The following is a 13,892-nucleotide window of genomic DNA, read 5'->3' as shown; positions in this document are numbered from 1 at the left end:
TAATATTCGTTTTTTTACCCTCATCCTCACCCAGTGGATCAAAGGGCACTGCATCAAATTAATTCAATGTTGAATTGATCGTTAATTATTTGAAGGAAAGGTACCTATTATTTAAGCTTCAGGTACGGTCCAGGTATACAATTTTTTTTTAAAACAATTTAATTTATTTTTAGTGCATTTCTACTTTACAATCTTAAAATTAATTATGCTGTTCTCTACAATTAAGAGATTAAGCTCTTGTTCTTGGAGGGGATTTATGTATACTACTTATTTATTGTATATGTTTGCGGGTGATTTAATTTATTTGTATTATTTTGTGTTTTTTTTTGCTTCGATTATGTAAGTCATTTAATTATTCTCTGTCTGATCCACCTCTTAACTTTTTCATTTGACCCTATCCACCCAGGGAATACGAAGCATTAAAACGCCTCTATTCAATTTTGTCCGCCTCCGTAGTGTAATGGTCAACACGCTCGGCTACCGTTCTGGAGGTCCCGGGTTCGATTCTCAGGAGGGGGGTCAAATAAATATAAGTTTTTTATTCACTGTAATATTTAATCAATATTATCCCGGACTGGTACCTTAAGCGGAGGGCTGATCACCTTTCCTTCGTATGTAAACGATCAAAATAACTCTGCGTTTATATGACGCAGTGCCCTATGCACCATTGGGGTAAGGAAAAGGGTTTTATTATAATTATTATTATATATTCTTAAAAACAAATAAAAAATATCTAATTCATTTTTTTTAATTGAGCGTGAGCACGCCACCATCCCCGAGCATGGCTGAACGCATTCTGATTTGAGCGCTTGAGACAAGCTTGAGATCTAAGCCTTAACTCAAATAACCTGTTTTATAATGATATCCTGTATCGCCGCAGAGTCAACATTGTTATAAAATATTCTAGGTCTCTGGTGACGAACAGCGGCGCCTTTGCGGCGGAGCCGCGGGGGTGAGCGGCGGCGGCGGCGGGAGCTCCGGGGGCCGCAACCCTCCGCCCCGTGCGCTGGTCTCCGCTCTGACGACCTACGGCTCGGTGGCCTACCAGCTCAAGGACGCCAACATGGAGGCCACGGGGACCTGCGACTTTGTGTGCCGGGCCATGAGGATCGTCAATCGAACAAGTAAAGAAAAATCTAAATATATTTATAACATTATGAGTGTGTCTAAATACTTACTATAAATACACAAAATCTGGATTATCTCCAATTACAGGAGTTATGCATCTTGTGTCTTGTCTTATCTTGTATGTCTTGCATCTTGTGTCTGGATTATCTCCAATTACAGGAGTTATTTTCGCATAATTTTTTGACATCTCATCAAAGATGAAGAAGAATATGGAAGTCTGGGCATTCACGGGGCTGACGACCGTCATAGGCTGGTTTAAGTGATCACTTTACACACGTGTAACATTCGCCAATTCTACCCATTATTGAAAACCACACTACTCAAATTCTTGGAAGTTCTTTATATACATATGAACCAATTTAGAAATCTTGTTATTGAATAACTAGAATTTCAGTAGAGACGTAAAGAAGATGAGATGTAAAGAAGGTGAGATGTAAAGAAGCTTTTTATTAAGCAGAAACTCTTATATTAGTATGTGAGGTCCGAATCCTGGATTATAATCATACACATGAGAAATGACAAAAAATGCCATTTTCATTTTTATTATTTAAGCTTATAATTTGACCAGATAATTTATTTGCAACATTTATTCACTCAAAATGTTGTAAATAAATTATCTGGTCAAATTAGAAGCATAATAAAAATCTAAATATTTATATTTTTTTCATAATAAAAATAAACTTTGTTTTAAAATCAATTCTTCATCTTCTTGGCTACATCCCAACTTGTCGTCTTTGTAGATTGCTGGAGTCAGCTCTCCTCGTCTGCAAGTTGTAGGTCCTTCTATCATGTTCAACGTCACCTAGGCCATGTCTTCGAATTATGTTATCTTTCTGCAGCACCCATGAATTTTTTGGTCTTCCTCTAGATAACTTTCGAGGAATATCCATGAATTGAAAATTAATTTAAATATTTTATTATAACTTAATTATAATGTAAACCGGTTTTGAAGCTAACCGCTTCTTTTTCATGCCTGATTCAAAACACTATGTACTTAAACAAATTCAAAATATTTTGGCCGTTAGGCAAAAAAGCTTGGGTAGATCTCAAGTGGCTCGTTTTTTACCACTTGAATTATATTTTAACGACTGGTTTTGGAAGTAACAGATGCTTCTATTTATTTTTATTCAAACCCGTAGACTGTTACTGATCAAATAAAATATACATGGAAAAAAAATACATAATAGTTATTTTTTTACGTAATTTTATACGTATGTTTGTTTTATTACGGAAATCCCCATTTTCTGTCTTGTCGGTGAAGTTCTTTTAACATACTTGTTTTAAAATGATTTAAAAAAAAACATATAAAAAACTATGATAATTTTTTTACAATATCAACTCTTAATCCCATTCGTTTATTTTGCTTTTGGTCCATATTTTTGATTGCCCTCTAGGGTACTATATCAGAGCTCTGTGGTGTGAGTAAAAAAGTAAAGGTTTGTCATAAATGTTGATAAAATATACTTGGTTTCGATTTCCATACCATAAGGGTAAAAGCTCATTAAAAATCGATAAGAAAAAAATGTGTGAAAAGCTCTCTGATTATTTTGTCTAGGTACCAACCGGGAAACTAAAATAATTTTCAGCATTAATTTTTGTGCTTTTACTAGAGGCAATATTGTCCTTAGGATAATCTATATTTTGGACAATATTTGAATAATGATGGCTTCAATAAAGGGTTACTTCATTGATCTTCCATAATATACATATTGTATAGTGGATTTTGGTACTAAACTAATAATAAATTATAATAACGTTTTATGTAGAACCAATATTGCTCTTTAATTAATTCCAAAAGTTAATTTAATTTAATTTTATGAAACATGTTTATTGTCCGCCTCCGTAGTGTAATTGGTCAGCACGCTCGGCTACCATTCTGGAGGTCCCGGGTTCGATTACCGAGGGGGGTAAAATAAATATTACTGATTTTTTCACTGTCATATTTATTCAAAATTACCATGGACTGGTACCTGAAGCGGAGGGCTGATCACCTTTCCTTCAAGTATAAACGATCAAGATAACACTGCGTTTATATGACACAGTGCCCTATGCACCATTTGGGTGCGGATAGGGTTTTTTTTTAATTTTTTTATGAAACATACTTAGCATTTTAGTAACACAAAAAGGGGTGAAGGGATAATACAGATTAACGATAATACGGAGAAAAATATTTAAACAAGTCCATTTTTACATGTATAAAATAAAAACATTCAAATGTAACGGTGTGTGATGAATGTTCAAATGATGATATAAGTTAAGAATGTAAGGCTGAAATAGGCATTAACGTTGAAATTAAGAAAGCTGTGTTGAAATCTCAGCATGTATATCGAAAGAACGAAGAAATAACAGTAAAATAAATGTATGAAGCAAATGTAGTTAAAAGATCGAGGATAACTTGGCATAGTCAAGTACATATTTCGAATACTCGAAAGCTTCAATCATATTTTCTTTTTATTTTCAGTTGTCGTCACAGTGATATTGGCATGTCTCTCTACACTTCCAGTCGTTATGCTAATTATGGGTAAGCTACCAATTTTTTATTTCATTAATTATTTTTTTTTACATTTTTAACATCTTAACAAAGATAAAGAAGAATATGGGAGTCCTTTTATTTTTATATTTTGTATATGAAAAGAATTGTTAACTTTGTCGTATGGTAATATAACACTCCTCATCATTCATCGTTCACTTTGTGTAATCCACTTAAATCAACAGTAATTCGTGACTACCAGTTTTGGAAGAAAAGTCTGACATTAAAAAAAATGAAAGAGAGAAAGAAGACGAATGAATCATAATGGGAATATTTTCAAAAGTGGACTTGAAGTTATATTTAATAAATAACCAACTAAATTTTACTACAAGACCACTTTAAAAATATTTCCAATGTGATTCATTTGTCTTCTTTTTCTCATTCTAAATTTAATTTTTGTACAAATGTCAGGCCGTGATAATTTGATTTTAATAGCTTGATGATGGAATAATTATTCTGAAACCGGTAGTAACGAATAAGAGTTCATTAAAGTGGTATTACACAAAGTGAACTATGAATGGTAAGGAGAGTGTTATGTGTTTGTATTATATCTTTATATAGAAGATTTGTGTGGGATATAGAAGATTTGTGTGGGAATGAGAAGAAGGTTAGCTGTGGCCTATTTATGAGAACTGCTCCAAATTTGCCTGAGTGGTAAGAATACATAACATAGAATTCTCAAGAGAAGACGGTGAACTGTCACTTGCTTTGGAACGAAATGCCAGACCTTCCGTTCCACTTCTAAAGTGTTAAACATTTTGTGACGTATTTAAATGGCATTTACTTTATCGCGAATGGTACCACCTCCCTCGATAAGTCCTTATGACGTTTTACAGGTATGATGTCAAGTCCTTGTTTATATATTTGTCTCACGCATCGAGTTATTGTCTTTCTTTGCTGAAATTAGGAAATGCATCTAATGGGTGAAGTAACAAAGAAAGATTTTATGTATTAGAGAAGTAAATCTGATTAATATTGAACCCGGGCAGCATTAAATATAAACTATGTTGGCCCATTCGTCAAAACAAGTTTTACGCAAAAAACCTTTTTATTCCTTTGGCCCAAAGGTATTTAGTTTGCTGCCCGAAACCATTAAAAATTCCAGTAGATCATGTCTTTAAGAACAGTGTCCGTTGATGGTTGCTTCTCGTTGGAAGGGACAAGGTAGAAAGTGATTTAATTTAAGTCCAGGTGTAATTATATTATTGTAAAATCTTTATACTGTAAATTGTTATTGTATCTTTTGTATGTAATGTATATAATCTTATAATAAAAAAATAAAACAAATAATAATAAATATAAAAAAATTGTATTACCATGTTAGTATTTCGGCTCAACACAGGCTAAAAAGAGCCGTAATACATAAAGTATAAAAAAATGTTAAAATCGGTCACATCAGCAGTGTAGTAGTCAATTTGTTTGTCTACGGTGCTGGAGTCCCCGGTTTCGAATTCAGGGGGGTCAAAATTAACGTGCTTTTAAGATATTTGTATAAATATTTTTTTATATTTTACCCTGAACTGGTACCTAAATCGCAGGCTAACCATCTTTTTTTCATTTATAATGATCAAAATAACACTTCTTGTGTATATATATATATATATATATATATATATATATATATATATATATATATATATATATATATATATATATATATATATATATATATATATATATATATATATATATATATATATATATATATATATATATATATATATATATATATATATATATATATATATATATATATATATATATATATATATATATATATGTATATATATATATATATATAATGTACTGCCCTATGGACCATTGGGAATGGGTAAGGGTTAGAATGAAATATTCTTGAGGAGTCTCAAGCCATCTAATGTACAGAAGGAGATAAAATATAAAAAAAATAGTAAAAACACAAGTGCGTGTTAAAATTGCCATGCATAAAAATCATGTCACAGCCATAAACCGTGATACATGGTATCATTAGGTAGGACAGCGTTCAGATTTTGTCGTGAAACTCACTCATCCCTTAAATCGATTGATTTCTGACGAACCCTCTACAAACTATTTAATCCCCGATAACACGGGTGGAAACACCTATAATCTTCGACCTTGCCGACTTTATTCCGCGAACCCACATTTTGCAATCGATAAACTTTTATCGAGTTATCGAAATGGCACACTTTTATCGAGTCCTTTGCGCGTAATGTAAATGTCCAAAATGTCTGACCGCAGAGGCTGAAATAACGGCGTTTGTCCCAAGAAAGACGAAGCTCAAATTCTTCCACCGAATGGGTTAAATAAATAGCCGATATCAGTTCGTATCTTCTGGGTTTTACGAGTGAGAAAATTCTCGAGCGCATCTTGGAGCTTTGAAAATACTGACCTTTCGTTTATTTTCGTGGCAAATGTTTAAACTTTATATCCGTTCTAAAAAAATATAAACCCAAAATGTTTACATTATAATAAAGTACGGACAAGTAAGTATGATTACTTTGCCGGTTTTTTGCGACAGCCTTCAAGTTTAACTTTGTATATATCTGTTTAGATTTATCGTATGGGAAATCAAAAACTTAACATTTTTACATGTTAACATGGATGAAGAAGAATATGTAAGTCCATATTTACAGGGCTTATGATCTGTCAACGGCTGGTTAAGTGAGCACTTTACACACGTGCAACATTTACAATTGTACTCATGATTGACTAACACATTCAAATTTTCGAAACTCCTTGATGTATTGATCAATTTCATGCCATCTATGTTGAATTAAGAAAGCTATTATTTAGCAGAGATTCGTTTATTTGAATGTATAAGTACGCAAGATCCGAACCGCGAATTATTTTTACATATTGGGAAATGCCAGAAAAAGTGGTTTTTTTTATCTACCTTATAATTTTTAAAATTATTTTTATTCACAACAATATGAGTTTGTCAAATACTTGTTCTCAAATATGGGTTTTTAGTCAAATACATACAAAATATAGTGCAACATGCACCAACCCTACCCATGATTGATAATGACACTACTCCAATTCTTGGAAGTTCTATATATATGATCCAATTTAGAAACATTCTCTGGTGAAATCCTATTGATTCAAGCACAATGTTTCAAAATTGGATCATATACTCGTATATATAACTTCCAAGAATTTGAGTAATGTAGTTGTCAATTATGGGTAGAAATGGTGAATGTTACACATGTGTAAAGTGATCACTTAAACCAGCCTATGTCGGTCGTAGGCTCCGTAAATGCCCAGACTTCCACATTCTTCATCATTTAAAAATAATCTTCGTCTAAAAATAACTCTTATAATTGGAGGTAATCCAGATTTGTGAACAAGTATTTAGAACCACACAAAATGTTGTAAATAAAAACGTCTTCAAATATTTAGTTTTATTTTAGGGTTTTTTATTTCGTGTTAGTCAAGTATTTTGTATTTTATATTCACACTTTTATTCTAGTTTTACTTCTTTAAATTTCTATTGTGGTCTTGCCAGTGCCCTTTTCTATGACCTGCATTATATTGTATACCAACACAGGCCATGCCTTTGTGGGATCTTTTTTTGTATTTATATTTTATATATATATTTTTTTTATTTGTTTTTATATTCCCATGCTTTTTCGATCCCGATTCGATTCAGTGATCCAAAATAAATGATCTGAAATAATACTTTATGGAAAATTATACATGTAGCGTTTAGTCATATTTTCTTATTTTGTTTTTACCTAATGTTTTTTTTTTTAAATATTTTCTCATTTGTTATAGTTTGTAATTTTTAATATTTTCTCATCTGTTTATTTTAAATATGCTTCTTACCTTATGTTTTTCTCATTTATTTTATTAAAATATGCTTTTTATGCCTATTTTTTATACCTGTTTATTGTTTTTATATTTTGCCTTTTATTAGTTTTGGTTATTTAAAAAAATATATTTTTTGTAAGTTTATTATTTGTGTTCCAGTCTTGTTAACCTTAATCCCATGTCCCAAAATGAAAAATATAAATTTTTCATCGGGAATATTATATATATGACTTATGTACGAATATGTTTTGAAATAAAAAAAAAACATATTAAGTTTTATAATACAAAAGAATTTTAAAAAAAGACGTTCATTATATAATACTGTTTCCACTCATGCAAAGTTATATATCGCTCACTCCTTTCAAGAACGTCATAAATCAAAAATCGTCAATTTTCAGTTGAGCATATTTTCGGAATGCCCAGAAAATGTACTATATCCTAGAAAAAGTGGCATATTTTAAACTTAATATTTACCCGCTACAGGGCAGAAAGTGTTGTTTTTGCATTTTGAAGAAAAGGTATTGTTTAATTATTTTTTGAAATAAACCAAATATTTTTCAAATGGAGAAAAAGTCTTCATGTTTTACCTAAAAAGATGTGTTGCGTAGTGAAAAGTTCAATAAATGGCTAGATATTTATTTTTAAAACATTGTATTATATTTTTAAACTTTAAAAACGGTCTCCTGAAAAATCAAGTTTTTTGATTTATGACGTTCTTGAAAGGAGTGGGTGATATCACAAACGTGTTGTAATATACAGCACGTCAACAGAGGTATTCTCGGGAAGAGCTTCGTAATCTTCAATTACTAGTACGAGTACATCTCTCGGGAAGATGGAGTAATCTTGCAGTAGAAGCATTCCTTTCCTGGAACGACCAGTGACATTTTTAAATTAAAATGCACAGACTCTGACATCCAGGATAAGCAAAGCATATTCCAGACGAGAAGTTTGCAGAAATTTAATGAATTAATTAATATATGTTAAAAGCTTGGTATATGAAAATAATAGGAAGTAAAGCAAATATATTTTCTGAATAAAAACAGATTCAATTTAATTAAATTCAAACCCTTATCCGCACCCTAGTGGTGCATAGGGCACTGCATTATACAAACACAGATTTATCTTGATCGTTAACACACGAAGGAAAGGTGATCAGCCCTCCGCCCCTCCGCTTCAGGTACCAGTCCAGGGATTACCCTGGACTGGTGATATTAAATAAATATTAGAGTGAAAAAATCACTTGTATTTATTTGACCCCCGTGGGAATCGAATCCGGGACCTCCAGAACGGTATCCGAGCGTGCTGACCATTACACTACGGAGGCGGACATAATAAAATAAACAAACATAATAAAAATAGAAATAGTGTTTAATTATATATTCATCTTTTTTTTTAAATAGGAGTACACATACGAGTTTATATGTCCACTACCGTGATAGTGTATATGTTCACCTCCCTGCAGGTTCTGGGTTCGACTTTCGGGGGGGGAGGGGGAAAAATTTATATTAGTTATTCTATACTCTAGTATTTATTTAATATTACCTTGGACTGGTCTCTGATGATCAGGATTGATCTCCATGCCTTCATGTAAGTAACGATAAAGATAACACTGCGTCAATACTATGCAGAGCCTTATACACCATTGGATGTGGATAAGGGTTAGAAGAATATATGAATTTCACACTGTACCTTATTCTAATCTTTGCCCTCACCCAATTGTGCAAAGGGCACTGCATAGTATTGATGTGGTTTTATATTGATCGTGACATGAATTCAAAGAACAAGATAGAATATTTTTTATACATGGACAATTTAAAAAACACAATTCAGACCAATAAAAAAGGTTTTTTTATCGTACGACACTTTAATCACGTTTGAAAAATGCACTTTCGAATATGTCAACAAATTAATAAATATTTTCCGTCTCCTATAAAAAAAAAGTTTTTTTGTGACATATGTGGTTTTTGTCCTTATGTCCTTAGCGTTTTCAGGAGAAGACGTTTTCATTTCGCAATGTCTTTTATTACTGTTGTTTCGAGATCATTGCCATACTAAATGGTGAGAATTACAAACAAAATTGAAGTTTACAATCTTGTTCGAAACTTGATATGTCGCGCTACATCTGAGATTCACGATCACATTTAATGTGATGTGTTTTATTATGATAAGCCCCGGGGAGCTTATGTCCCTTCAGAGTATTCAGACAGCTGAAGAAACTCGTTAATAGTGTGACTTGCGAACTTAATGTTTCATCCCTAATACTCAAAAACAGAGTACAAGAAATCCAGTATCATAAAAGTCGGTTTTACATAATTGTTTCGAATATTTAAATTTTATGCATTGGAAAAATTCAGTGTTAAAGCCTTAAAATTTTTATTGATACAAGCTTTTTAGCTACGCGTAACTGCGGCTCAGTCTGATTAAAATTAAAAGATAGGAAATAGATAGCATATATTTCTAGAATGCTTCAACTTACAATGCTTGGGAAGCAATGAAAATATTAATTATCTATAGAACAGAAATGGAATCAAATACCAATCTAAATGCTAAAATGAAAATAAAATAAGCAGGGCTTTTTTCATGACGCAATAATTTTTGTGCTTTCGTAATTACAATATATATTTACATAATTCGTCAAAATGATAAAATATGTTTTTGTAATAAACTATTTTTTTTTAGTAAAAAGCTTGACATGAAGTGAGTTCCGGTACCTTTTTTTGTTTTAAAAAAAGCCCTGATAAAACGTGACAGCAACTGTCACTGTATTCCTCTTACATTTAATAGATGGCGCTACGATTGCGATGAGAAAAGCTACTTAAAATATGTTTTTACCTCTCAAAGGTAAAAACACCTTCTTTCCCGTGTACTACAATATGAGTGATAATCGATTTGCTTTTTTCATGGTCAGTCTCCAACTGACTCTATTCTCCGCTCGTCTCTTAAACTCGGAGAATCCGCTACAACGCGTGTCGGAGATAATTTGGTACATGTATGTTAAGCGGCCGTCCTCTGTAGTTTGTGCTTTCGCACATGCAAAAACACCTGTCACAGGTAAATAAAAAATGCACATTCTTTTAATACAATTTTGTGTGTTCAAATTCAAGTTGAACACCTCTAGGAAATTAAAGATTTTGGACAAACGAAAACTTGCATTATTTATATTTTGAGTATGTCCAAATTATTATTTATAATTTCTGGATTTAGTTATATTAGAAATAAAAATGTTGCTACTTATCAATTGTTAATATTTTTATTTATATACTACAGATTTTTGTATGTTTTATTTATATATATATATATATATATATATATATATATATATATATATATATATATATATATATATATATATATATTTATATATATGTATATATATATATATATATATTTATATATATATATATATATATATATAGAATATAAATAAATGGACTCAGAAAAGCACATTTATCTCTCTCTGAGGGATTATTATCGTGGTTCATTCCTTCAGGGTACTATCTCAAACCGTTTAACGTCAAAACTAATCTAGAATCCAAAGCGTTAATCATTAATAATGATCTTGATATTTCACTCTCTTGACTAGTCGCGTACTATTTAAAATTAAAACCATCCCTTCGTGACACTTTCCATTTGAAACATTAAGGACGTGTTTCCTTTCTCCCTCAAATTGAATTAAATAATGTATCATTCGAAACCTTCAAAGAACTACGTTGTCTTATCACGTGATCAGTAATTAAGGCCTTTGGCGTTATCATTTACTGAAAATTAGCTGAAGGAAAACCAATTATTGAAAACTGAAATTTTATTTTTAAATATTTAAGTATTTGTAATTATAAGGGTAAGAAAGCGTGCTGTTATCTTACATTGGTGCGTTATTATTTTAAACGGTGTTGTTAAAGTAGTATTTTTTGTATCTTAGTCAATCGTACTGAAAGTCAAGAAACGTTTAAAATTATATTTATATGGGAACTATACATACAGGGACAGGTGCTGTGGCGTAGTAAGTTAGCTCCTGACTGCGAAACTGGCGTGGCAGGTTCGATTCTCACCTATTGAAAAAAAAAGATACAGCCGATGCTCGTTTTTATAAAAATTCATATTAATTTTAAGTGTTTTTTTAATTCAATTAATTTTTTTATTTATAGATAATAAACACATTACAAACTTAAATTTAAATCGAATACTTTAACAAAAATATTAAATAAGCAAGAATACTATTGCTAAAGGTGTAAAACAATCCAACTTCGGAAAACTCCTTCAGACACACGGAACAGATCAATATCCAATGAAATATTGTTCAACATAGCGGTAGCTCTTCCTACAGGCATAACCATCGGCAGGTTGGTCCTGTGCATAGGAACGTGATATAATCTATGTCAACGCTGTCTTAGGTAACTATCGGGAACATACAGACCAATGTTCCGGATAATTTCAGGATTATCGATCATACCACGCAACAATCGATAAAAATGCGTAATCAAATACACATTCCTTCTAGTCTCTAAACTATTGTAGCCAAGCATACCCTGGAGAAACTCGGTCAGGTAGAGCCAAGGATATGAGCCGTACTTTCTCTTGTAGAGAGTAGAGATTTGTATAGTCCGTCTCCGTAATATAGTGGTTGGCGCATTTCACTACCTTATAGAAGTTCTACGGTTTGATTTTCAGTGGGATTGGAATAAATATATGTGATTTTCCACTCGTGTATTTTTTAAATAAATTTAATATTAAACTAGACCGATATCTGAACCGCAGAGTAGATCATCTTTCCTTCATATAATTAACGATCAACTTAAAATTGCATCAATTTCATGCAGTGCCCAACGCACCATTAGACTGAAGAAGAAGAATATAATATAAAATATTAAGGGTGATTCATTATGACCTTTTTTTAAACTCTTGATAAAAGTCCAAAAATTTAAATAAATACGTAATTCAAATATTCGTTGGTATTTTATTCTGGTTCAAAAACAAAAATGAACCATGTCAAAATTGTTAATTAAATAAACGTAAAATGTTTTTGACAGCCAATATAAAAAGAGGTCCGCAAAATTCATGGTAAAAACATGTTATATTCGGTGGAGATTACGTTTTTTTGTTGTTTATTTTATTAATTTAACTTTCTTAAAAAGTGAAATCGATTTTTTTTTCTGATAGCCAAATATTTTTCGCATAGCGTTTATGGATTATTGATTGCATAAAAATGTGAGAACCACGAAAAAACTTACAAATAAACTATACATATTCTATCCAATAACTGTCAAACATATTATAAACCATAGATAGTTTTTATTCATCAGATGGTCTTTCGTTTCATTGAATAGAAAATTTGATTTCGTAAGTAATTCATTAGCATATACACATATGTATATTTGGAGGAATTTTAAAATTTAATTTTTGTAAAGAAAGGAGTTTATTTTAGAAATGAGCACTAGACGTGAGTAATTTAATCGCAAAGCTCTCCAACTGCACTTATTTACAACTGTTTATTCCATAAATGAAGATGCAGGACGCGGAAGAAACAGTGAAGGTTTAGTTATGCCTTGCTTCGCGTAGTTCTGACGTCAATCTAGACATTCTTAAAGCTTTCAAAATTCGTTGCTCTTTTTACCTGCTGACTTTCTGCTATCCTTGACTCAACATAATCTACTTGATAATATATATATCCGCCTCCGTAGTGAAATGGTCAGCACGCTCGGCTACCGTTCTGGAGGTCCCGGGTTCGATTCCCTAGGGGGGTAAAATAAATATAGTGATTTTTTCACTGTAATATTTATTCAATATTACCATGGACTGGTACCTGAAGCGGAAGGCTGATCACCTTTCCTTCATGTGTAAACGATCAAGATAACACTGCGTTTATATGACACAGTGCCCTATGCACCATTGGGGTGCGGATAAGGGTTTATATATATATATATATATATATATATATATATATATATATATATATATATATATATATATATATATATATATATATACATATATATATATATATATATATATATATATATATATATATATATATATATATATATATATATATATATATATATATATATATATATATATATATATATATATATATATATATATATATATATATATATATATATATATATATATATATATATATATATATATATATATATATATATATATATATAATATATATATATATATATATATATATATATATATATATATATATATATATATATATATATATATATATATATATATATATATATATATATATATATATATATATATATATGTATCTTTTTCTGTAATTGATTTGGCATGAACTTTGTGAAATAACATAATGATTTAAATAAAAATATAAAATACTTGTTTACTACCAAAAAATAATTTATGTAAACATAACTGGTTTTAAACACTTAACATATTATCATCAATA

At 30.8% G+C, this 13,892-nt stretch overlaps 1 protein-coding gene across 1 annotated transcript in view; it reads left to right on the top strand.

Moving 5' to 3' along the window:
- LOC148299547 (uncharacterized) overlaps window positions 1-13,892 on the top strand; it is a 69,559-nt gene that overhangs the window by 39,335 nt on the left and 16,332 nt on the right. The window contains exons 3-4 of the mRNA XM_088275949.1: window positions 908-1,124; window positions 3,590-3,649. Of these exons, the coding sequence (XP_088132075.1) occupies window positions 908-1,124; window positions 3,590-3,649 (277 nt within the window). The remainder of the gene's footprint in view (window positions 1-907; window positions 1,125-3,589; window positions 3,650-13,892) is intronic.

Source organism: Brachycentrus maculatus, unplaced genomic scaffold (assembly GCF_059751285.1).
Source record: "Brachycentrus maculatus isolate JH-2025_06_01 unplaced genomic scaffold, ASM5975128v1 h1tg001092l, whole genome shotgun sequence".
Classification (NCBI taxonomy): Eukaryota; Metazoa; Arthropoda; class Insecta; order Trichoptera; family Brachycentridae; genus Brachycentrus; species Brachycentrus maculatus.
The sequence above is the reverse complement of the archived record's forward strand: the minus strand, read 5'-3'. Positions and strand labels throughout refer to the sequence as shown.